Source organism: Melitaea cinxia, chromosome 23 (assembly GCF_905220565.1).
Source record: "Melitaea cinxia chromosome 23, ilMelCinx1.1, whole genome shotgun sequence".
Classification (NCBI taxonomy): domain Eukaryota; kingdom Metazoa; phylum Arthropoda; class Insecta; order Lepidoptera; family Nymphalidae; genus Melitaea; species Melitaea cinxia.
This window is the reverse complement of record NC_059416.1, coordinates 307,226-333,710: the sequence shown is the minus strand read 5'-3', so window position 1 is coordinate 333,710 and position 26,485 is coordinate 307,226. Positions and strand designations below refer to the sequence as shown.

Here is a 26,485-nt window from a genome sequence, read left to right as displayed (position 1 = left end):
CTTTCGCGCTATTTAAAATATTAGTAAATATTCGTTTATTAGTCTTGTAGCATATATTTTTAATAGCGCCTGGTTTCGTTCCTGCTGATGTATAATAGCACAGTTATGCATTAGCGTTGCTATTTACTTTTTCTAGGCGACTGATTTAATTTTGGAATACCCTCGTATTGTATTACGTCGCGGTTCACCTTAGGGGGTAGTTGTGTCGCGACGCGCGGGATATGCTAGGGTATATAAGCCTCAGGGCGAGTGTTTGCGGCTTTTTGCCCCTTTGCTCTTTTTCTTTTTTGGGTTGGATTCTCTCGCCGTCTTAAGATCTGAGTGTGGGTGAATCATTGTAGTTTCTTTTGGTATAAGCTTTGCTTTAGTCTAAGTTGATTTTGTGAGTTTTTGGAAAAGAAGATCAAGATTCTGTAGGATTTTTTTTTACTCTCTCTCTTGTGTCTCGTGTTAGGAGTTGTGGGTGTCTCTCTAACCCAACGAACAATTTTTAGCACGTAGCAGTCTATAAACAAAATTGAATTACAGCGTTGCCATTCCTACCGCTGCTCATTCCACAGAGCCCAACTTACCTTACTCACCTCAGGAACAAAACATTACTTGCAGTATTATTAGCTATGTCTTAGTTTTTTATTAGAGTTAAACAGAATAATTGCTTCTAAGCGCCCTAAAGAAGGTAAGCTAAGATACCTCTGGATAAGAGTAATTTAGATTACTAATAGTACTTTTAATCCCATTTAGAGGAAAATCGAATAAAAATAACAGCTTTAAACTGAATATTGGCGCGGTGGAAAGAATATAAAATCAAATTAAAACGAAAGTGTTGTTGTTGATTAGTCATGCTGTCGACAAGTTGTGATGTTGAGTTGAACTCAGATGAGTCTGTTAAAAACACACGTGAACACTGATTTCTTATGTAGGTGAAAACTATGTCAAATGTATTGACTGTTGAAAGATAATTTATTCACTTCACGATGCGATGAACCTTCTAAGAAGACTTTTCGGCTATATGTAAGCCTACTCATAATCGAAGGTAGTAAAATATTGCTTAAAAATACGATATGTTTTAAAAACAAGATGCAGGATTACATAGTTGATAAAGATGAGTGGATTTAGTGACGCTGTATTTCATGCAAGATGTTACTGATTTTGTACTAAAACACAGTTTATATATAATTTTTCAAAAGAGTAACTGCAGAATTTCTTGCCGATTCTTCTCTGCAGAATCTATATTCCGAATCGGTGGTAGCTTTACTTTTACAAAAATAACAATCATTTTAAAAATTTTAATTTGTAAAATAACGATTCGAAAGTGCTCATTTATGTAAAGTATTTAAATAAAGTTGTTTTTCATTTTTATTTTGGCTAAATCTGTCTAAAGCATTTGGTATTTATTTATTCGGATGATCTAGTGCCGTTGGCCTTATCGTCCTTGACAGTGCCACCGGGTGGGGTGGCCGGGTACTGAGACCCAACCGTGAAAGAAGAAGGGAAGCCCTTTAGGAGGGCTCGGGATGTCCGTTCATCCTAAGGGTGTCTCCTAGTGAGATCGCACCTCAGCTTAGGACGAAGTCGGTGTTGATGAAGCGCTGTGCGGAGTGCTGAGACGGGCTACGGACGGTCCGCTACGTGTCTAGGCGTGTGCGAGCCGTAAGAACGCATTTGATATTATTAAATCTATATATATATAAAAGAATGTTTATCTGTATGTCCTTTATAGAATAATCTTCAGCGTAGTGTTGTGCATGAGCCCACAAAGGTTTCTGAGTTAGTACGACAAAAACAGTGCAGCAACGCGCGTAGGGTACAGCTTGTAATATATAAGACAGACGCGAATGGATTCTTTGATTTGGACTTTTATAACTTGTTCGCAATAAGTTTGAGTTTTTTTTTAACTCACACGCGAAGAGATTTTTGACTCACATGCATTGAGTATGAGTGTTTGTACTTTCACATCGAGTTTTTATTTGACTCGTACACAAACATGCAGTAACTTACATCAGAACATTGAGGTTAGCCGTCGTAAATTACAATGTTATTTTGCTTCTTAAGCTGTTTACAATGTCTCAAAATTGTTTACCGCTAGAAGCATCGTAAAAGTCGACTTTGCTTTTTACCCTACTTTTCCTGGAAACTATTAAAACAACCTCATTCTTTTATGTTTGTAATAAAATATAACGTGAAAGGCTAGTGGTCTTTTAGCTTTACGGTCTATTGCTAATGCAAGTAAGAAAACATTTTTCCTCTTTTAATCGAATACTATGTTAGTCTGACTAACTGAGCTAGGCCATCACAGGATATATCCTGCTTTGAGCCTGGAGTAGCCCGACTGAAGATGTACCTCGATCTTACAGAAGATTACAGCCAAATAAAACTGTTTTGAAGCAGTAGTATTGCTTAATATCAGGTGAGTTTTTGCTTGTTTGGCAAAATATTTGTATAAAAAAAGCTATACGGCTTCACCTTAATTTTATTAATTGTAGAAGGTCGTACGATCATAATTGTTTATTGATCACTTTATTACTGTTAAAGTTTGCTTATTTATGGGATTTAGAATATGTTTGAAGGTCTCTAAACAGCTTAATTTACGGTCTTACTTAAACATACAATATTGATATTTATGATGCTGAGACAAAATATTTTTAAATATATGATTACTAGAAAAATGTGTTATTCGTGTAGATAATATAAGATAGATATGAAATAAAAAAATAAATAAATAAAAAATATATATACATATAGATATACATATACATATTGAATAGAATAGTAACGAAAACAAATCATCTTATACGTTAGAATAGGAACCGGTCGGTGGACTCACGTCTCTGTTAGAAACATTATGATAGCCTATCTAAGTTAAGTAGTGATGTTCTTAAAAACGCCTACTTTGATAAAAAAAATAGCATGTTTTAGGAATAAAAAAGCACATGGGTTTTAAAAGCCCGTGGATGTATTTTTATTTAAAAAAAAAAACCATAATATTGAAAAAAGAAAATAAACACCACTAAAAAATTAATTAAAATTACCTACCTACTTAATTTACCAAAATCAGTACAGACGTATGAGATGAATATATAATTATTTAGTAGATGTATGTTTGTATGTATGTATGTATGTTTATATTATCTATATATGTATATATTTATTTGTGCGTGTTTAGGCTTTCATTCATGAGAAGATTTATTATTACATATATTTTAAGTTAAAGTTTTATTCTACAAAGTTGCAACACAAGAAATTAGTTTTTTACAACTGGTATCACCGTTCCTGCCCAGGCGTCACTTTACTTGCAAGAGAGAATCAAAGCCATCAAAATGGAGGTCGAAATAATCTAGCAGTAATCATTTAATCAATTATTCATATTCATATTCATGTAAGCGCAAACAAATTTTTGGCGACCGTGTTGATTACGAATCTGCAAGATGAACGATTAGAAAATTAAAATCAACAAGAATCACCTATAAAATTTTACATCGCAATAATCATAATCAAGATTCAAAATTCAAGATATACTATAACTACTAATTAGAACCAAAGGCCTGATCCTGAGACAGCAGTCAATTCATTCATTTAATCAGAAGAACAATCATACTTGAAAAAATGATCGGAAGGGGCGGCTACGGCGTGCCCTTAGCTTGGTGCGCAGAACCCATCGTGGACCACGCAGCTTACTAAGATAAGTGCCCTAAATTCCCTAAAATCCTTTTTTCTATCCATTACATCATCCTATAACCAATTCCAGCTTCACTTGTGCAAATTAAATACAAAAATTGCAAGTATTAACATGTACGAAACACGTGTTTTATCTACCTACATCCATTTTGTTAAAAGTTATATTGCGTACTAATTTCATTAAAAACAATTAAGAATCAACATTTTTAAGCATAAAATATTTTATTATTTAATAAAGCCATAGTAAAACTAACAAAGAATTATTCAATAAAGTAAATTAAATCTTTAAGTTGCAGTAAAAAGTTACTTATTATAGCAATAGATGAACAGTATTATATTTTTGTTATTTTTGTATACGAGTTATACGAATTAATGTAAAATTATAATACGAATTAACGTAATAGTGTTGACGGGAAATCATATTAATTTATTCGCCGACTACTTCAGGATTTTCGAATGCTGCGCGTACGCTTGACGCTGGCCGATCGGTGCAGCTAGTGGATCAGCTGAGCGGTAACCAGTGCTTGCTGCGAACATTTTTTTTTTTGTTTACGAGCGGTGCGATTGCGGAATCCTGACCATCGTCGAATTGAGGAGCGTGAGACATTATTATTATTTTTTTAACTACCTACTTAATTTATTTTCGATTTGCCTATTCACTTCTTTGCATTTAGATATATTTTGTTTTTTATAATCACTTCACTTTATTTGAATTAAGTATTTGTATTAATTTTGTAATAGTTATAAGTTTAAATAACCACAATGACCGAAGCTAGTAGTGTCTCAACGGTTAATGCAAAGGAGTTGAAGGATCTATGCGTAAGACGTAGTTCTGTAAAAGGCCGCATTACTAAATTTAAAACTTATTTGAATTCTATTTCCTCGATTAGTTTGACGTCGCTTCAGATAGGCGAATTACAATTGAAGGTAGATAAAATTAAAAAACTGTCGGATGATTTTGATATGCTACAATCACGAATAGAAGTACTTAATTTTGAGAATATGACCAGCGAGCTTATCGAGCGTGATAATATTGAACAGGATTTTTGTATTACTATTGCAACGGGGTTACAAATAATTCAGAATAATCAGAAAGACACAAATAGCACTAGCTCGCCGCGCGAAGATCAAACTATTCTTGAACATTCTTGTTGTAATCATGATCGTCACGAGGTCAACTTTAGGCTTCCACAAATTCAAATTGCCAAATTTGATGGGTCTTATTTCAGATGGTTGGATTTTCGGGATTCATTTTTATCACTAGTACATAATAACGATAGACTTCAGTCAATTCATAAATTTCATTATTTGGTATCATATTTGGAGGGGGATGCTGCACGTATAGTTTCTAATATTGAAATATCCGAGGCAAATTATAACGATGCTTGGCTTTTGCTTTGTGAGCGTTATGATAACAAAAAGCAGCTTATAGCTCATCACCTCAGTGCTCTTTTTGACATAAATACAGTGGCTCGTGAATCAGAAAGATCACTTCGATTTTTGGTAGATCATGTAACAAAAAACCTTCGTGCTTTAGCTACTTTAGGCGAACCTACTGACAAGTGGGACACGCTCATTATTCATATGGTATCCTCAAAATTAGACAATGTTACTATGGTTAAGTGGCAGGAATATCGTAATACATTGGATGATGTACCCACACTTAAACAATTTCATAAATTCTTATCCGATCGTTCAGATGTACTCGAAAGTTTAAATCGAAATAAACCAGATAAAATATTGTCTCAGTCACGACCTGCAATTCCATTAATTCGTAAAAATAATTTTGGCGAACGACAATTGAAATCTTTTGCAGCCACAAGTCAAATAAATTATCGCTGTGTTCTATGCAAAGGAGATCACCGAATATATAATTGTCCTATATTTTTAAGCAAAAATGTTGAAGAACGAAAAATTGAAGTTTCTAAGTTAAACTTGTGTCCTAATTGCTTAAGATTTGGGCAATCAATTCGTGAATGCCACTTAGGACCTTGCCGTGAGTGTAATAAGAGACACAATACTCTTTTGCACATCACCAAAAACAAAACTAGTTCTAAAATTCCTACAGTAGAAAACGATACTAATTTCAGTAATAATCATTCATTAGCAAATTTTTCTAAACAAAACTTTAATCAAATCATATTGTCTACAGCATTAATCAATGTAACAAATCCTAATACAAATCAAAGCAAAACAGTCCGCGCACTGCTGGACTGTGGCAGCCAATCTTCATTTATTACTCAATCTCTTAAACAATCATTGTCGCTAGATTCAAATCCAATTCATACAATCAACGTTATAGGCATAGGTAACAACTCTTGTGATAAAGTCACAGAGTCATGCAATTTAAAATTCAATTCATTAGTTAACAAAGATTTTAGTATTTCACTTTCATGTTTAGTACTAAAGAATCTTTCAGGAGAAATCCCTATTCAATCCATCAATATTCAGCAATTCAAATTACAAAAAAACATTCAGTTAGCAGACCCGACCTTTGATCAACCCGCACCAGTAGAAATCATTATTGGTGCCGATGTATTTTGGGACATCTTAGGCTCTGAGCAGAAGTCTCTGGGCCCTAATAATCCTAAACTAAGAAGTTCCAAGCTAGGGTGGCTGATCGGAGGCCCTATCTCTACCTCTACTAATAATATTCATAAAAGCAATTATAATCATTGTCTGTCTAACCTATCTTACTTCAACAAAATTGATTCACAATTATCTAAATTTTGGGAATTAGAATCAGTTCCCCAAGATCCAATATTATCTGATGCAGATAAAGAATGCGAAAACCATTTTATTCGTCATACATACCGTCTCCCCACGGGTAGATTCTGTGTTAGGCTCCCATTAGCTAATACACCCGATGTGTTGGGCGATTCTTATACACTAGCGAAAAGGCGCTTCCTTAATTTAGAAAAGCGATTAAATAAGAAACCAGAAATGAAATCACAATATAGCAATTTTATTCATGAATATGCACAGTTAGGCCATCTGGAATAAATATCAACGTCAAATCTAGGTACATCATATTTTTTATGCCATCATGCTGTATTCAAAGCTAACAGCGAATCAACAAAATTACGAGTAGTTTTTGATGGGTCGGCACGCACTTCCTCAGGTCTATCTGTAAATGACATACAGTTAAAGGGCCCAAATATTCAAGACTCTCTTTTTTCCATTTTGATTAGAGCCCGACAGTATAAATATCTCTTGACAGGGGACATAGAAAAAATGTACCGCCAGATTCTCCTTCATGAAGAGGATCGTAATCTGCAGCTCATACTGTGGAGAGAAGATGAGTCAAAACCTTTAGAAACGTATCGATTAAATACTGTCACTTACGGGTTTAAAAGTGCCAGCTATTTGAGTACTCGGTGCCTTTGGCAACTAGGGGAGGAATGCGATGACGATCTCATAAAAACAATTATTCAACACGACTTTTACGTTGATGACCTAATAACTGGTGCAGATGAAGAAGACACCCTTCTCTATATACAGAAGTTCGTAGTTGAAGCACTTAGGAAGGGATGTTTTAATTTAAGAAAATATAGATCAAATTCAAAGGCAATTTATCAGTCTGATGTAGTCGATTCAAATGATAATTTAAGCATTAGTAATTCATTAAATACGTTAGGGTTAGGTTGGAATTCCAATACAGATAATTTGCATGTTTCTATACAGATACCTTCAAGTAATGTGTTAACCAAAAGATTCATATTATCTTCATCATTTAAAATTTTTGATCCTCTTGGGTTATTGAGTCCATGCATAATCAAACCTAAATTATTATTACAACTTTTATGGACTGAAAAATTAACTTGGGATGAACCAGTCTCTGATCATATTAATTTGGAATGGAAAAAATTTGCTGATAATTTGCATTGCTTAAAATCACTAGACATACCTAGACGCACACTTTGTGATTCACCATCATCCATTGAACTGCATTCTTTCAGCGATGCATCTCAGTCTGCATATGGGGCGTGCCTATATATGCGATCCCTTGACTCTCTAGGTAATGTTACCGTTTCTTTGTTATGTGGAAAGTCCAAAGTGGCGCCAATAAAACCAATGACAATACCACGGCTTGAGCTGTGCGCCGCCTTATTGTCTGCAAGACTGGTAAAAACAACTATTGATTCTTTAAGATATCAAAATGTACGTCTTATTCATTTGTGTGACTCTAGTGTTGTCCTTGGGTGGCTCCGAGCCAACTTCAGTAATTTAAAAACTTTCGTAGCCAACCGAATTGTTGAAATTTGCGAGTTAACAGATGCTGATTCTTGGCGTTATGTTCCATCCTCTGAGAACCCTGTTGATCTTATATCAAGAGGAGTACAACCCAATGAAATTGTTAATATGTCATTGTGGTGGTCAGGGCCTTCATTTCTTTTAAAACCAGAGTGTGAATGGCCACAATTAATTAAACATTCAGATTCTACATTACCGGAAATAAAATCACATACAGCTACAATAAATTCAATGGACCCAGTCATAAATATAGAAAATTACTCTAAGCTTAATAAATTAAAACGCGTAGTTGCATATGTAAAGAGATTTCTTTATAACATAAAAAATCCTAAAAATAAAATAGTCAGTAAACTCACAATTGAAGAATTGAATGATTCATTTTATTATTTATGTATAACAGCTCAAAAACAATTATTTCCACAAGAATATCATTCGCTAACTAAAAACAAATTTATAAATTCTAAGTCAACCATTTTATCTTTGTCTCCATTTATTGATGCAAACGGTTTAATTAGAGTCGGTGGTCGTATAGATGCTTCTAATTTAAGTTGTGATAGAAAGCACCCGATACTTTTACATGCCTCTCATCATCTTACCAAGCTCATTTTTGAAGATTGTCATTTACGAAATTTACACGCAGGCCCACAATTACTGCTCGCTTCTGTACGGGATCAGATATGGCCTATCAATGGTCGACGCTTAGCTAGAAGCACAGTTCAAAAGTGCATCACATGCAGACGGCTGCGAGGTAAAACTCTAAGTCCATTCATGGGAACTTTGCCATCACAACGTGTTACAGTCGATTTTCCGTTTCGTACTGTAGGCATCGACTTCGCGGGTCCATTCATGATACTAAATAGACGGGGTCGCGGAGCTCGGCTTGTAAAATGTTATTTGTGTCTATTCATTTGCCTTCGCTACAAATGCATACATTTAGAAGCCGTCAGCGATTTAACCAAAGACGCATTCATAATGACTTTACGCCGTTTTATTGCTAGGCGTGGTAAGCCGCTGGAAATATTTTGTGACAATGGTCGCAATTTTGTAGGAGCAGCTAAAGAAATTGCTATTTTTTTTAAAATCCTATTCTGATTCAGTGTTAGATTTTGCGATTGGAGAGGAAATAAAATTCAAATTCTCACCATCTTATGCTCCTCATTTCGGCGGTGTCTGGGAGGCCGGCGTAAAATCGGCTAAATACCATGTTAAACGTGTTATGGGTAACACCCACTTGACTTTCGAAGAGATAAGCACACTATTTGCACAGGTGGAAGGTATCCTTAACAGTCGCCCGTTGTGTCCTTTATCCTCTAGTCCTAACGATTTTCTTCCCCTCTCTCCAGGGCACTTTCTTATTGGACGACCAATCACTGCATTACCTGCACCTGAGCTAGTGGAACAGAAGACGACCGCACTCCAACGATATGCTCGTCTTGAACAAATAAGGCAACATTTCTGGCAGCGCTGGCACAAAGAATACATCTCGGAACTGCAACAACGTTCCAAGTGGCGAACAAAGCATGGACCAGTTTTGAAGATTGGAGATTTGGTCCTGCTTCAAGAGGAAAACTTGCCTCCCTTATGCTGGCGTCTTGGACGAGTTGCTCGTCTCTACCATGGACCTGATGGTGTGGCACGAGTGGCTGATGTTAACACAACCAGGGGCTGCCTTAGAAGACCCCTCACCCGCATCTGCCCACTTTTGGACGACGAATCTGTTGAAAGGAAATCTTTCAACGCGGGGGAGGATGTTTAGGCTTTCATTCATGAGAAGATTTATTATTACATATATTTTAAGTTAAAGTTTTATTCTACAAAGTTGCAACACAAGAAATTAGTTTTTTACAACTGGTATCACCGTCCCTGCCCAGGCGTCACTTTACTTGCAAGAGAGAATCGAAGCCATCAAAATGGAGGTCGAAATAATCTAGCAGTAATCATTTAATCAATTATTCATATTCATATTCATGTAAGCGCAAACAGTGCGTGTTAATAGTCTATGTAATTCATGTGTAGTGTATGTATTGTATGATTTTTATTTTATTTTTTATTCTTCTATTCCTGCACTACTTTGCCCCGCGTTCACATTATCTCTCACTGCCATGGGTTGACTGGTAGAGATCTCTTGTAGATAAGTGCGCTCTTGCCAACTTCCGATATTATAATGACTATTGTTAAATTACTTAGTACAATAAAGAATATAATAAAATACAACTCTATACTGACACGTCTGTAAATGTAGAAGTTGTTTAAAAATTAAATGATATAAAAAAAGACAGTCGAATGTCAAATGCCATGCCACTATCGTTACATAATATGTTGGTGGGTAACTTTAAGGAACCCTCCTCTCTAACACGCCTCGCACGCAACCTAGTGACTTAGTAAGAGCCCAAACAATAAAAACCCTAATGAAATAAATGACTGGACTTTCCAAAATGACGATATTTCGTGACGTGTTCGCTAGGGGACGTGTCATAAAATAGCCTTTATTTGAGGTTTTAAGGACTTAAAAATGTTTATTATTAATATTTTTTTAATACTTTGACACTCATAAATGACAGCCATTCGCCTCGCATTTGAAGGGTCATTTGAGTAAAGTTTGGTGGATTTTGGTGATTCTTTGTTACTTCGGTACTCGTCGGGATATCGGTTAGAAAAATAAAAATCTATGAGTCGATGAGTCGGTTAAAATAATTAAGATTGACACTATTTTTGAGTTCTCATTGTTTATATATCCTACGCTATTGGCGCGATTACTCTGCTTACTGCTCAGAGGGTAGTAGTTATGCGCGTATGTATTAACTATATGTTTGCAACTTAATCAAAAAAAAAAGTTTGCTGTATCTGTTCGTGTACATTGTATTCCTTTGTTGTAAAATAACCTAACATTTATTTGGGCTTTTAGTGATATGTGTTTATTCATTACAAATATAAGTTATGGACCTATCGCTACAGTCTGTACCATCCCACTGCTTGGTATAGGCCTCTTTTCCCATGTAGGAGAAGGATCAGATCTTAATCCACCACACTGCTCTAATGCGGGTTGGCAATATAAAATATATCCATATTCCCTAATATGAGTAACGATCGCTATCTGGTGTACATCATAACAACCGGGACCGACTGCCTAAGGACCTACTACAGTAAAGTTGTAGATATAAAATTGTATATATTGTACCCAATCTTTTAATTGTATATAGCGTTACAATAATAATTGTTTGTTCAAAGTTTAAAATCATTTATTACTAAAAGGCAATTTACTTAAAATAAAAATGTGCTAAAACTTCTTTAGATTTTTTCAATAATAAATTATCTCGCTAAGCCGTTTCTTACATAACTATTATGTCAACAGAACATACACAAAACCACAAACAATCCTCGTATATACTGCATTAATATGCTTTGCTTAACTAAGTAAGCTAAACTAAGTATAAAACAGCTAAACGGAATATTTAAAAAATACCTTTAAAACACATTTACCTCTCCAAAGAACTTATATTACGAGGTCTCGGACATGACGAAAAAATTTTTCTTCAAAGACGTGATTCAAACGAGCCCCGAGCGAAAAACTGTTTTCTAAGAACTCAAACATGAGGCCGAGTCTTGAATTTACATGAGAAAAATTCAGAGTATGAATATTAAATACGAAAAGTTTTTTAAATTGCGGACTAAGAAGACTACCTAGTGAAATGACATATCGCGTTTTATAACTATAGCTTGATATTTTATGGTCTGTTTTAGTCCCAGATAGTAGCTCAGCTGTGTGGTTCGGCAGTAAAGAATATAGCCAACCCCCTATCTTGCCGTGGCTGTTGTAAGAGGCGATTAAGGGATAACACAGTTCCGCTACCACCTTAGAACTTAAAATGCCGACCGATGGCAGGATAATGATCCAACTGCTGGCTTTCAAATACAAAATAAAAACAAATGATTCTGAACCGACTTTAACTGAATCAGCACGTAAATGTTAAGCTTTATTGCTTTGTAAAATAAGTAAGCATTATCTTAGATATTTATAAATACAGATTTTTTTAAAACTATTTCAAATAAACAGTTAGAAAAAATGGGACAGAAAAAGAGAAAGTGAGAGAGAAAAAGAGAAAACTGTTTAAGTTTTGTCATAAACATTTCGTTCTAAAATTATAAAGTAGCGACGTTTTTAATTATTTAGATATGCTAAGTTTTTATAAGTCTCTGCTTACAAAGTCTGTGAACCACGGCAAAGTTTTTGATCCCCGGTCCACTATTACGAGAATTTGAAATTATAATACGGCTTGCGAAAGAAAATGTTTTCATTTTGAAAATTCCGCCAGTCCATAAAAGTGTAACATAATTTTAATTTTATCTTTAGATTAAATTAAATAAAATATTGCTTAGATAAAATAGAATGTAGTCAACTACTTATTGATTGCATAAATAGGAGTTGACTACATTCTATTTTAGCACCTAGTCTAAGACATGTACATATATCCCCAAAATACAACCAATTTTTTACGAGTTAACTTCTATAGAATCAATTTTTAAAAAGTATTAGCCATACAGGTGTTTGCCGTGGTCTGGGTGTTTGTACAGTCCTTGTGGGTCTCGCCGCCGTGCCTCGGAGAGCACGTTAAGCAGTCGGTCCCGGTTGTTATCATATACATCTGATAGCGATCGGCTCATAGCAGGGAATATATCCGCCAACCCGCATTGGAGCAGCGTGGTGGATTAAGCTCTGATCCTTCTCCTACATGGGGAAAGAGGCCTATGTCCAGTAGTGGGTTATTACAGGCTGAAGCGAAATAATACTACATCAATTGGCTACATTGAATATATTCAATTTATTATATTTATTTAAGAAAATTTGCAACCAGAACTTTAAATTTCCAGTTAAACCCCCTGAGCTATTACAGCTGCCATCAATTGAATTCAACATAACAATAGTAACCGTTGCAACCGCGGCGTGCTTCCGCGGGGAAATTAAAACGTGAATTGATATAATTTCTTCCGTGGCTCGACAGGTCGGCGGGTTTTTTAAATGTTTTAAACATTTTCCATTTCACGTCCTGTTCGAACTCAATTATTGAATTTCCAGTTTGAATAGATTGTTTATTGATATGAGATTACTTGACAGGTTTTAAATTTCAGACAACAAAATTTATAGCATAAAAATAATGTACACAGGGTATAGCAAGAAAGGTCTTGCTCAAATGTTGGGCAATTTGTGATACCAATCATTCCTCATACCTCTCTACTGTAGATTCAATGGAGATGACGCAGTACCTGAAAATAATAAAAAAAATATTTAGAAATTAGATTATAAAAATATTAATGTTGCTTTAAATTAATTTAGCATCTTTATAACCTTTTTTGAATTGAATATTATATACGTTAATAGATAAAGTATAAAAGTAAGAGTAATATTTAAGAAAAACTTTCCTTTCACATTGTAAGGATTCGTGGCTTATTTCGGTTCAACGCTTCAATAAATATGAACATCTAAAAATGTTTTCGTAAATCCGTAAGTTTTGTTAGCAATATTTTTTCATATAAAACCGATCTTCAATTCAGAACGAAATAAAATATTATTTAGTGGGTACAATATACAAATACTTACAAAACACCTTAGATATTATTATTACTTCTTCGAAACGGCTGGGCCGATTTTTATAAAATTTTGTGTGCATATTGGGTAGGTTTGAAAATCGACCAACATCTATTTTTCATACCCTTAAGTTGGAGGCCCTTAAGTGGATAGGGATTAAGGGGTTTAATAACATATATGCCAAATCAACATTTGCGGGGTCAGCTAGTATTAATATAATTATAATAATGAATTGTAAATCAAATATAATTAATAGTAATGTAAACGCTACTGCGAACAAAGTTGCTTCCCAAAATACTAAATTTATATTAGACATAGAGACATTTATTTTAAAATATAATTTAATTTATTTTAAACATTAAGTTTTAGTTCCCTTTGAAAGTTTTAAATACATTAGAATAAGTTTATCAAAATAAATGTAATAGTGTGTACTGAAGTGTACTAATTTGAATCGCTGTAGAAGCACATCGCTTTAAAGGTTTTTTTTACAAAATAGTGCATTTGAGCGTTCGGCGTTTCCAGCTTTGATCGGACGTAAATAAAAATTTGACGACATGTTTTTTTTTTCACTATAATTATGACGTTATTCTATTTTTGAATTAAGTTATATTTTGTTTTATTAGTGTATTACTGGTGCATTTTTTGGACGCCGCGTTGGCGCAACGGTTACAGCCATGGATTGTTGACCTGTTGCGCTGGCGGTTGCGGGTTCTATCCCCGCACATGACAAACATTTGTATTAGCTATACAGGTGTTTGCCGTGGTCTGGGTATTTGTGCAGTCCTTGTGCCCCACCGTGCCTCAGAGAGTACTGTGTGGCTACGGTACTCAAGAATATAGCCACCCCCTCTCTTCCCGTGGGTGTCGTAAGAGGCGACTAAGGGATAACACAGTTCCACTACCACCTTGGAACTTAAAAAGCCGACCAGTGGTGGGATAACCATCCAACTGCTGGCTTTGAAATACACAGGCCGAAGACGGGCAGCAGCGTCTTCGGTGCGACAAAGCCAGTACTGCGGTCACCAACCCGCCTGCCCAGCGTGGTGACTATGGGCAACACACATGAGTTCACGCTATTTTTGACGTAAACTTCTGGAGGCCTATGTCCAGCAGTGGACTGTATAGGCTGTAATGATGATGTGCCTCAGAGAGCACGTTAAGCCATCGGTCCCGGTTGTTATCATGTACATCTGATAGCGATCGTTACTCATAGAAGGGAATATATCCGCCAACCCGCATCGGAGCAGCGTGGTGGATTAAGCTCTGATCCTTCTCCTAACATGGGGAAAGAACCTATACCCAGTAGTGGTATATTACAGGCTGAAGCTTAAAGCGTGCATTTTTGTCCCGAGAACTGACATATTGATTCAACGAGAAAATATCACTTATATATTCTTGGCACTATTCTACGTGGACCTGATTTATACCGCATCTATTTTTATATTATTTTAAAATTTCGATTTTTTTTTAAATTATACATTATATTAAGTATGAGTTCATAATACGAGCTAGAATACTGAGTACTTTGTATCCTGAAATCAAGTCGGGTTATTTTGAAAGAGAGAATTAAAGTCAGAGTTTCAAACGACGATTTCGACGAGCTTATTGGCCCAGTTTCTAGTGACCCTGCTTTCTGCTCCGGGGGCTGTGTTATTTATTTATATACGTATTACTTATAAGTATGTTTATCGAAAAAAATATGTAGCTATACCAGTCAGCTGTTACCTATAACACAAGCATTAAGTTGCTTACTTTAGGAATAGACGACCATGTGTGTTTTGTGTAGAGATTATTTATATTTATTTGCTGAAGAATATTCAGCTACTAGCGTTGTAGGACTACCCCGTTCGCGCAGTTTGTGTTGGCCCTGCTTTCTGCTCTGCGGGTTGTGAGTTCGATTCCCACCTAAGTCTGGGTGTAATATTTATATTTATATAGCGCGTGCGCGCCGGTGATTCGGGCTCTCTCATTGGTCAAATACACAAGCATGTACCGTTTGAAACGAAATTATGACATTGCATTGGTTGAATTAATAAGCGCGCGGAAAGATAAAAATTATAGAACACTTGACGTTGAAAACGGAACACATATATTTAAAATTATGTTTTATTACAATCTATTATGTTACAATCTATGTTTATTTATTTAAAAAAATCTAGCTATAATAGTCGGCTGTTACCTATGACAAAAGCATTAATTTGCTTACAGTAGGAAGGAACAGACGACCATTTTTTTCATATGCAACTAAGTCGACAAACAAGTCGGAACACAACACTGCTTGAAAACAGTATCATTAAGCTGTGATCTTCTGTAAGGTCGAGGTACTACCCCAGTTGGGATGCTCCATATTTTGAGCAGAAAATTTCCTGCTGTGCCCCTACCTCAGTGAATTTCAAATCAGTTTGTGTCTATACTATGAAATAAAAGTAGTATTGCGTATTTACTCGTTCGTTACTTTAAATTAAAACAACTATTTTTCTCTTTCAAATAAATCGCCGTCTAAAGTTGTCAACTGGTAAATGTATCCTAAGTTCGATTTATCTTGATAGCGACGTATGGGTACAAGCGCCGTGCGTGACTCAATTTAGCCCCTGACCCAAATCACGCTGACGTTATTGCTTAAAAGATCGACAAGACGTCAGGTTGGCAAATGGGGCAATATCGAGAGAACTTATCTGAAAATATAAATTACGTTGAAGATGATGTTATTATTAAAGGAATTAGTCTAGATCCTGTGGGATTTTGAGAATATACTATATATAATAATTTTTTTTTAAATATCTAAGACAGAAAAAAGCGTACGCCTCACCTGATGGTAAGCGATTACCATAGCTTAGACGCTTGCAACACCAGAGGCATCAGAAAGCTATTCCCAACCACCCGAGCTCTGGTCACCTTACTCAACACGGGAACACAGTACTGCTTGAAAGCAGTGTTATTTAGCTGTGATCTTCTGTTGAGATCTTCTGTTGATGATGAAGGTTGAGTTACTACTCCAGTCGGGTTGCTCCATATTTTGAGCAGGAAATTTCCTGTTACTATTTAGATTTAAAAAAATATATATTTTAATTTCCGAACGCTATCTTTAGGGTAGGGTAAGATAGAGCCATCTAGGGATCTTGGTAAGATGGAGCCATCTTTTTTTCGATCCCAGTTGTATAGAGGCTCGTCAATATGGTCTCTTTGATAGATTTAGATTAAAATATTGCATCACTACACAATTTTCATGTTTTTTTTCGTATAATATTTTTCAACTATCTATATTAAACATTGCATTACGGGGTTTCAACCATCGAGTGTACTTTGTGAGTGTGTCTTTCCCCTAAAGGCCACGCACCCGCAACTCATTCAATGTTGCAGATGTCTACGGGCGATAGTAGTGTAATTACATACTTTGAATCATATAAATTGTTTAATGACGTTATACTCGTATGTTGATAGTAAGAGTTTTATTGTAAAAAACTTAGCCCAAAATCTTGAAAAGTCCGCCATATTAGATTTTAAACCCTTGATAAAAACCTTTTATTTTATTTCATACCGATATTATAGGACAAGCATTAAAAAACTAGTCCACAATCTTTAAAATATGATGATGATGATGATTATGATGATGATAATGGTGGTGGTGATGATAATGTTATCATTAAATTTTTCGAGTTGTTCTCAGCAACCGCTTACATTTGATACTCGTATTCTAGGAAAGCATAAATAACCTAGTCCGGAGAAGGCCGCAATATTGGGTTTAGAGTAACGTCACTTTATTTTTCAGAGTTATTCTAAGTAAGGCCTTTTCATTTGATAACCATATTGCAGAATTATATTAAAAATAAATAGTCCGCTATCTTGCGCGTTCCATCATATTAGATTTAAAATAATGTCACACAACTAGTCATGCATTGCAATCCAAACTAAACGTGTATACAAAATTTCAGCTCAATCGGTTGAAGGTCGTTCAAAATTGAGTTACAAAAAGCTTTTAAACAGCACGACTTTTCACGACTTTCTGTTGAATCAATCTTGCACACTCTCACCCTTGTAAGTGAGTTATTGTATAATATATGGATTTTTTTGTATATTGCTTGTGTGAGCTAAATTCAATTTGATATTACTCTGTGGCAAAGAGCCCATACAACAAAAATCATAAACACAATTTAAAACAGGAAAATAAGATTCAGAAATCCGAAATACACATTCGATAATTGATATCTTAAGACACAAACTAATACAAGTGCATTATTGTTTCAAAATCCATTTCATCCAAGATGGATGACGGAGCCATTTCGATCAGACAAATCCAGCGCGTGACTCCATTTCACATCGAACAGTGCCATTAAATTTAAATAATGCAGCTCTTTGGAACACGATATGCTATGATACAAATGTTTTTGAAATGTTTTGTATAAATAAAGATACAGATTCACGGAATATATCGAAGATTACAAAGATGATGATGTGAGTGCATTTAGTGAACGTTGAGTTTGAAATCGTTTTTACAATCTTTTTGTGATCTGTAGCTTTTTACAGACTTCTAAATAATTGTGTAAATCGACTTTAACTAGATCGACAAGTAATACAACGTAAGTAGACGAACGACTACGACGAACTAGCATAGAATGTAACCAATGATATGAACATTTTATATTTTGTGTATTTCATATTTTGTTACGTTAAATTTTTCGGTAACAAATTGGCGCAGAGTTCAATGCGCTGCCTTTTTGATAATAAATTGACACAGAGTTCACTGCGCTGCCTGTTACGCTTACGGTCTCGGCTTCGATCTTCGCTTATGAAAAACTTTTTAATGGGCCATTCAGATGTTTGTCTTGGTTTCTAGACACCCGACAATGGTGTCCTCTATTGTGTGTGTCTATCCTATCTATAGCGGGACTGTTGAGTCTTAAACTTATATAAAAAAATGAAAATTAAAAACATGTTATTTATTTAATTTTAATGTATGAAAGAGACTATAGAGAAAAGAAACTTACTGATATTGTCTCATTAAAAATAAAGAAATTGTATACGATATTTATATCAATAATATACTAGGTGTTTACAGTACCGTAGCTCTATTCTATATTGCCACAGAGATTCAAAGGGTTTCTGACTCTATCTAAACAAATATTAGACTTAACAATGTCAATAGCACTTCCATTTGAAGGGTTCAAGTATGTTTACAATGTTTGAAAGTTATTTTATGTTTGACTAGTCCGGTGGCGCAGCTTTATAGTTATACTCCTTATTTAGTCCTCTGCCCAAAGGTTAGTTGGAAGAGATCGCTGTATTAGCGATAAGGTCGCCTGTTGCAACTGATGCTAATTATATATTTCATTTGTAATACTGTTAAAACCTTGTATTGGTGTGCGAAAGTGTAAATAAAAAAAAAAAAAATATAAAATAAAATAAATATATTGAATATAATATAAAATAAATGTTTTATATGTTGTTGTATTTTAAATAAAAGACTTCTTGCAATGAGCCATCTTTATTACATCTTGATTACATAGTGTTCATATTCTAACTCTTATAATGTTGCCAGTGCCATCAACCTTATTAACACTAATAATAATAGAGGTGTGTTGCCATATACAACAATAAATATATACAGAAGATCACAGCAAAATAATACTGTTTTCAAGCAGTATTGTGTTCCTGTTGGTGAGTAAGGTGACCAGAGCTCCTGGGGGGATTGGGGATTGGGTCGGCAACGCGCTTGCGATACTTCTGGTGTTGCGGGTGTCTATAAGCTACGGTAATCGCTTACCATCAGGTGAGCCGTAAGCTTGTTTGCCGACCTAGTGACATAAAAAAAATATATAGTGACCCTGATTTCTAATCCGAGGGTTGTAGGCTCGATTCCTACTCCGAGTCTGGGTGTAAATATAATTATTTATTTATATATTTATTATTTGTATTTATATTTATCAAAAATTATATTTAATCATGTGGGTTTTACCGGGATGTCTGACGCAAACTTGGGGAGGCCTATGTCCAGCAGTGGACTGCAGTAGGCTGAGCTGACTGACTGACTGATATTTAATCTATAACGGTCGGCTGTTACCTATAACACAAGCATTGGTTTCCTTAGGAATAAAAGATCGTGTGTGTAGGTTTAATTAAAAAAAATTATTAATAAATAAGGCAATTTGTTTTAAGTAATGAATATAAAATGTAGGTAAATGGGATAGAATACTTAATTGTTAATAAAGAATAATGAAACACCTTGTGTAAGGCGAAAATGCTAATAGAGGTTAATGAAGTAATTTCGCGTAATTGGAACATAATTTGGGTAATCATACTAAATTAATTACCATTTACAAGATGTAGGGAAATAAACAAACTCATCAGAATGTAAATGTATGACTTAAAGTCTCCTGTGGCTTCAGATACGCTATGTATACTATACCACGTAAGTGTATTGTGAATTAGGCTTCCGCCTTTCAAATATAAATAGATTGGCAAACAAGCGAACGGCTCACTTGATGGTAAGTGATTACCATAGCTTATAAACGATCGCCAGAAGTATCGCAAACGTGTTGCTAACCCTACTCGCAACCCCCCCCCAGGAGCTCTGGCAACCTTACTCATTAAACGAATACAATACTGCTTGAAAGCAGTAGTATTAATTTAGCCTTGATCGTCTATAAGCTCGAGGTACTTCCCCAGTTGAGCCTCCTTTCTAAAGCTTCTAAAAATTATCTCGTTTTGTTACATCATTAATCGTTTAATGAGGCCATTATATTAATCAGACTCATAAGTTTTATTTGATTGTATTATTAGAATTCAGTTGCAATGGCACTCATGAGACTATGATGACTAGAGATATGTACTTGTCTATAAAAAGCCCTAAATTAAATAAAATAAATTAAAAAATACTACAATTTGTATTTTTAGACGAACGGAGAAATATTAAACAGTTATGAACAGTGCATAATAAAATCTAGCGAGCCATGACTCACCAGCAACTTCCTTCTTACGTGACCAGAAACTAAAAAACCTCGGGTCTCAGTAAATCTCCCCCTCGGGACTAATAGAGATTAAATGTAAACAGAAATTCGCTAAACTAACATGATTATAAGGAGAAAATAACGCTGAAGGATGAATCAAATATTTATTATATTTTATTTATTTATTTATTAACAACCACTCTGGTGTAGTGTTTCGTGTGCTATGTACGCGCCTAACAACAGGCAATTTAATAATACGTATTAATAGACACAACTCATAAAGTACCTGTCTAATATCGATTACATTATTTGATTACCTTTATTTGTATATTTATATGTGCACATATGTGTATATTATGTATATTATATTGCTTGTAAACTCCATGCCAGTTATTCATCAACTCTTTGTACACTTCTCTACCGCTTTTCTTTTTCTACACCCTGTCCTATACCCTAAGGTTGCCTGGAATAAATCGCCCTTAGCGATAAGACCGCCTTTGTACATCTTTCTTTGTATGTATCACCTGTTTTATTACGTTTCTTTATTGTGTACAATAAAAAGTATTTATTATTATTATTACATTTAAATAAGACCACATGAAATGCGATACCTTTCGATTTAAAAAAATATTTCAAAATCGGTCCACCTAGTTAAAAGTTCTGATGATACTAAAAAAAACAATCGAATTAAGAACCTCCTCCTTTTTGGAAGTCAGTTAAAAAATAATCATGGATATCGATCCACCCAGTAAAAAGTTACGACGTAACACATATTTTTGTTGTCTTTCATAAAAATGGTCATTAGCTCTAAGTTTCATTCTTTTAATGTTTATAAAAATTCTTCTAATGCAAAAAATCCAAAGGAAAATAATGTCATATGTACGAAAATCAGCATATAGCTACGCCGTAGCAACTTGCTACGTAATCCGACTACCAATTGCTACGAGCAGACAGAATACATTTTTAGATCTTATAAATTATGATCGTGATAATATTATGAGATATACTTGTCTGCGTTTACATGCAATGTTTCGCAGCGAGTGAATTTAGATATAAAGCTTGGAATATAGATTTTTTTGCATTTATTTAGTGACAGCCCTGCGACTTCGTATGCGCTCAGATTATGTCTCATACTTTTTCTAAGTTTATTATACTGAAAAAGAAACGAAATATTGTCATTGAGATTTTTTTTTGCTTGCGAATAAAAATTTTGTTTAACTTATTTTGGCTTGATCGTGTAAACTGTTATCGTGATTCAGCATATTACATCCTACTACTGAGCATAGGGGTCTTTTTCCATGTAGAAGAACCACGCTGTTCAACCGCGGCTTGGGGAATATATTTCTTACTATGAGTAACGATCGCTATCTTTTTACTATTTAGTATAAGAATAAGGCCTTTAAATCGCTTGTCTTGAACAAATATAATGTATATTTACAGTAAATAATTATTTTCCTTGTAAATTTTTTAGTACATTAGCTCTCAGATTTCATTCTCAAAATCTCATTTTAAAGTAATCAATTGTCAAGCTGTTCATTTTTTCGAAAAAGATCCTCCTGGGTGGACTAATGAACAGTTATTTTCTTTTCAGAAATCTACAGTAATTAAAAATAATATAGGCTATATAACATCACACGATGATACCCTCTTAGCTAACCAATGAAAACACATCGTTGCAAGTTAACTGACAACGAGTATCTCGTATTTTACACACGTAGAGATAGTTACTCTAGTCACATATCTATTTAGCGAGACACGTATTTGATTAAGCGCAGTAATTTGTGGGCGGTGGTCGTGATCTGACCGTTGATCACAAATTATAACATACCATCTATATAGATAATGTTATATAGTGTCTGTTTGTATCAACTATAAGTCATTGACAGTAGGACGGAGACGTGTTTAATTTAATTGCTCGTTAATGGCTTCAGATTATTGATTTGAATTAATAATACAAAACAATAACCTTACTGAAGATCACAGCTAAATAATACTGTTTTAAATCAGTATTGTGTTCCTGTTGGTGAGTAAGGTGACCAGATCCTGGGAGGGGGGGGGATTGGGGATTTGGTCGACAACGCGCTTGCGATACTTCTGGTGTTGCAGGCGTCTATAAGCTACGGTAATCTCTTACCATCAGGTGAGGCGTACGCTTGTTTGCCGACATAGTGATATTAAAAAAAAAATTGTGGAACAACCGCTTGGGTGTATTAGTACGTATCCCATGTACATGTATGCTGGTTGGACTACCGCTTGGAATGAGAATTTGTATTTATCACAAATATTTTTCTCCGGCTTGATTGTCTGTCCTTGTGAATCTCCCATCGTGTACCGGAGAGCACGTTAAGCTATCGTTCTTGGAAGCAATGGAGCAGCGTGGTGGATAAGCTCTGATCTTCCCCTACACGGAGAAAGAGGCTCTTCGGCAGGGTAGGTTACAGGCAAAATGTAATCATAAAAAAATATTTCTGCTTCAGCCTTGTAATATCCCATTACTGGGCATCGGCCTCTTTCTCCATTTAGGAGAAGGATCAGAGCTTAATCCACCACGTTGCTCCAATGCAGGTTGGTGGATATATTCCCTACTATGAGTAACGAGCGCTATTAAGTGTACATGATAACAACCGGGACCGACGGCTTAACGTGCTCTTCGAGGCACGATGGGGAGACCCACATGGACTGCACAAACACCCAGACCACAGTACACACCTGTATGGCCAATACAAATGCTTAAAAGGGAAAAAAATATTTAAAAGGAACTAAATTATGATCGTTATCAAGTGTTTACTTATTCAATACTATCCCTATTACTGACATTTTAGTTACGATAATCGTAGGCTTAATTTCTATAATTATGATATTATCCAGACTATCACGTAGGTGTAGCCATTTCATCGCGACATTAGACATTTAATATCAATTACACAAAATAAAATGAATAATATACATAATGAAATATAATAGTTACAATACAATTTTGTGTAGTATGTATTATTATTTTACATATAAATAATACATATTTTAATATATGTATATTTTACGACAAAAAATAATAATCTAGGTATATCAGTTGGCGGTTACTTATAACACAAGCATTAAGTTGATTACCTTAGACACAGGCGACCGTGTATATTTAATGATTTCGATATTGGGTATTGGGATATAATTTTATCAATCATATAAATTATGTTACTGCGGCACAAGTTTCAGAGAGAGATGAAGAGAGAATGAGACTTAAATATTAGTTAAATTAAGAAGTAAAAAATAATAGATGCAGCTGCGAAACTGCGAAATTTTGGCAACACTAAGTTTTTTTATACCCAACATCTCACTACTATAGGTAAGATTAGGGTTATGTATTTTAGTTATGGATTAAGGTAAGGTACGTATTTACTGTCAACCATTCTATATTGCTTATTTATATAAAGTTTTGGCGAACTTAAATTAACGTAAAATAAATAAATGTAACAAAAAGATGAACCTTTCCACCGTCACTGCATCATGTTGAATAGATCATATTTTAAAAAATGATTACTTATTTCATATACCATTGTTGTTTTCGGAATTTTTTATCGTAATTATAAAATTACATTTTTAAATAATAACATTTTTACCGTCGTCCAAAAATTTAAAATTAAGCTTAAAGTTTTTGATACGACTTATCATAAAGCTCGAATAATATTACCATATTTTTATGACTTAAACGTCCGTTCGCTTATCGTACAATCCGGTTCATAACTAACGCTGCTTTGAGAATTTTTACATAAATTAAAATGTCACTACACCTATTTATTTTATAAATGTAGAATTTTATGGTGATGTCTGTCTAAAATCATTATATATTTTAAAACTAAATGGAGAAAATAAATGACGACTGATAGATAGAGGAGATGATAAAACAAAATTTCCATTACGAGAGTTCCTAGAAACCGTAACTGAACATAAGATAAGTCAAATTAATAACTATATCAATTTTTAAGGCGGTTGGTTATTTTTATGATGAAGTTGACTGAGAATCGTTTTATGATCGCAGGTTATTTTCTGGACAAATCCACATAAATGACGCTCTTTATCGAATTCAGAAGGTATACCGCTATGAGACTGCAAAGGTCCCAACTCTATCCATTTATAAGCTTAAAAAAATATTAAAAAATGAAATTACTCAAAAAAAAAAAACAATTAAAACAGTTTTGTAGAATCGAAATATCTCTATCGACTACTCTATACACTTTCTTCGAAAGCAAAAAATCATTCTAAAACAAAATAAAATATAAAACGCTACGAACTTATGCCCAACCTATTACTTAAAAACCTAATAATGAACATTACTATCAACAAACAAAATATATATTTGCTTAATCTTTTGGAGTATCGCTTAGATCAAATTCATTCCAGATTAGTTCCTTCATACACACACCTCACCTCATATATCCCTAAAAAGCTTCGCTCTACATGAACTAAGAACACTAAAAAGCTGTAAAACTTGATATTACCTGCAAGCTCGCGACTAAATCGAGCTTAACGTACACATTGCGAATTCATAGCGTCTCCTACTCCCGTTAGCGAGTACAACGTACGCTATAACCGAAAACGCGGACACTTTATGAACTCATAGCTTTGTTAAAATTATTTATTATATTTGTCTCTTTACTTTCGTAAATCATTTTTACCGTAAATTTTACGACAAGAACTTTTATTTTTGCTAGTTATAATGGTAATTTATGAGATACCAGTTTTTTATATTAAAATGAATATTCAATTAGATTTTACTCATTTTTTAAATATTTATATGTAATTGTGCTTCATTTCCTTATTTAGTTCCTTTACTATAAAAATCAACAAAGACAGTGCCCAAGACTTAAACAGAAATGTCACGAAACAACCACTCAAAAATTCCCACCATATTTTATTAAGAATCAAAAGTCAAAATGCATTTTAAAGCGACGATCAAGCAAAAAATAAATAAAAGAACAAAATTCAATTAAAAAATTTAACTTGATGGACTGCATTATCTTTAAAATATAAAATATACCATTAAATGAATCATCAAGAATAAATTATAAAGTGAACGCTGAAATGCAGACACACTTGACCGAATTTCGTTTAAAACCGCTTTATTTATGGCGAACATTTTGAAACCAGGTGCATTTAATGAGGACGGGTTAGTACACTGATCACAGAAAAAGGTTTTCGCGCTAGTGATCACGGGTTCGATCTTATCATGATACATTTCAGTATAGGCTATGCCAATATTATATGACGTTCGATAAGCCATACAGATATTTAATATTTATTGTTTTGCTGTGTGGCTACGGCATTAAAGAATAAAACCACACCCTTCTTTCCGAGGGTGTCGTAAAAGGCGACTAAGGGATAACTAAGTTCCACTACCACCTTGGAGCTTAAACATGCGACCGATGGCGAGATAACCATCCAACTGCTGGCTTTGAAATATACAGGCCGAAGACGGGCAGCAGCGTCTTCGGTGCGACAAAACCAGCCCTGCGGTTACCAACCCGTCTGCCCAGCGTGGTAACTATGGACAACACACATGAGTTCATGCCATTTTTGGCGCGAACTTGTGGAGGCCTATGTCCAACAGTGGACTAAAATAGGCTGAAATGATGATAATGATGTGTTTCTTTCATTAGATTTCAAAATCAATATCACATGTGTAAGCTAACTCTAATATTTGTGAGTTTTAATCTGTGTTAGTATTTTTTTTAATTTTGTTTTTCAGCAATTGAAATTAGAATAGAATTAAATGAGGAATCGTGTTTCGGTTAACTCTAGGTAGAGCAGCATGGTGATTTAAACACTTATCATACAAAAAAACGGCTTACGAAAAGCTAAGGGCAAAGAATTATTAAGGAAAAAATTTAAAAAAAAAATCGTAACAATAAAACTCTGTAAGGCTAAAGTACAACTCGTATTGCAATAAACGAAATAACATAAAAAAACCAGAACAAAATTATAATACAATGTAATACGACAATTTATCATTCTATCGCATTACATAATAAATTAA

General features: G+C 34.5%; 4 protein-coding genes across 4 annotated transcripts in view; 3 read left to right on the top strand and 1 right to left on the bottom strand.

Annotated features, from left to right (window-relative positions):
• Positions 1 to 26,485, bottom strand: part of LOC123665238 (complexin) — a 417,462-nt gene that overhangs the window by 283,274 nt on the left and 107,703 nt on the right. The gene's annotated exons all lie outside the window — the stretch shown is intronic.
• LOC123664909 lies at positions 4,438 to 6,678 on the top strand. Its single transcript, XM_045599278.1, has one exon. The coding sequence runs from the start codon at positions 4,438 to 4,440 to the stop codon at positions 6,676 to 6,678; it is 2,241 nt and encodes a 746-aa protein (XP_045455234.1).
• On the top strand, positions 6,910 to 8,936 carry LOC123664908. The gene is made up of 2 exons (XM_045599277.1): positions 6,910 to 8,226; positions 8,928 to 8,936. Exons 1-2 carry the CDS (start codon positions 6,910 to 6,912, stop codon positions 8,934 to 8,936), a joined length of 1,326 nt encoding a protein of 441 aa, XP_045455233.1.
• LOC123665236 lies at positions 9,007 to 9,758 on the top strand. The gene has a single exon (XM_045599570.1). The coding sequence runs from the start codon at positions 9,146 to 9,148 to the stop codon at positions 9,683 to 9,685; it is 540 nt and encodes a 179-aa protein (XP_045455526.1). The 5' UTR covers positions 9,007 to 9,145; the 3' UTR covers positions 9,686 to 9,758.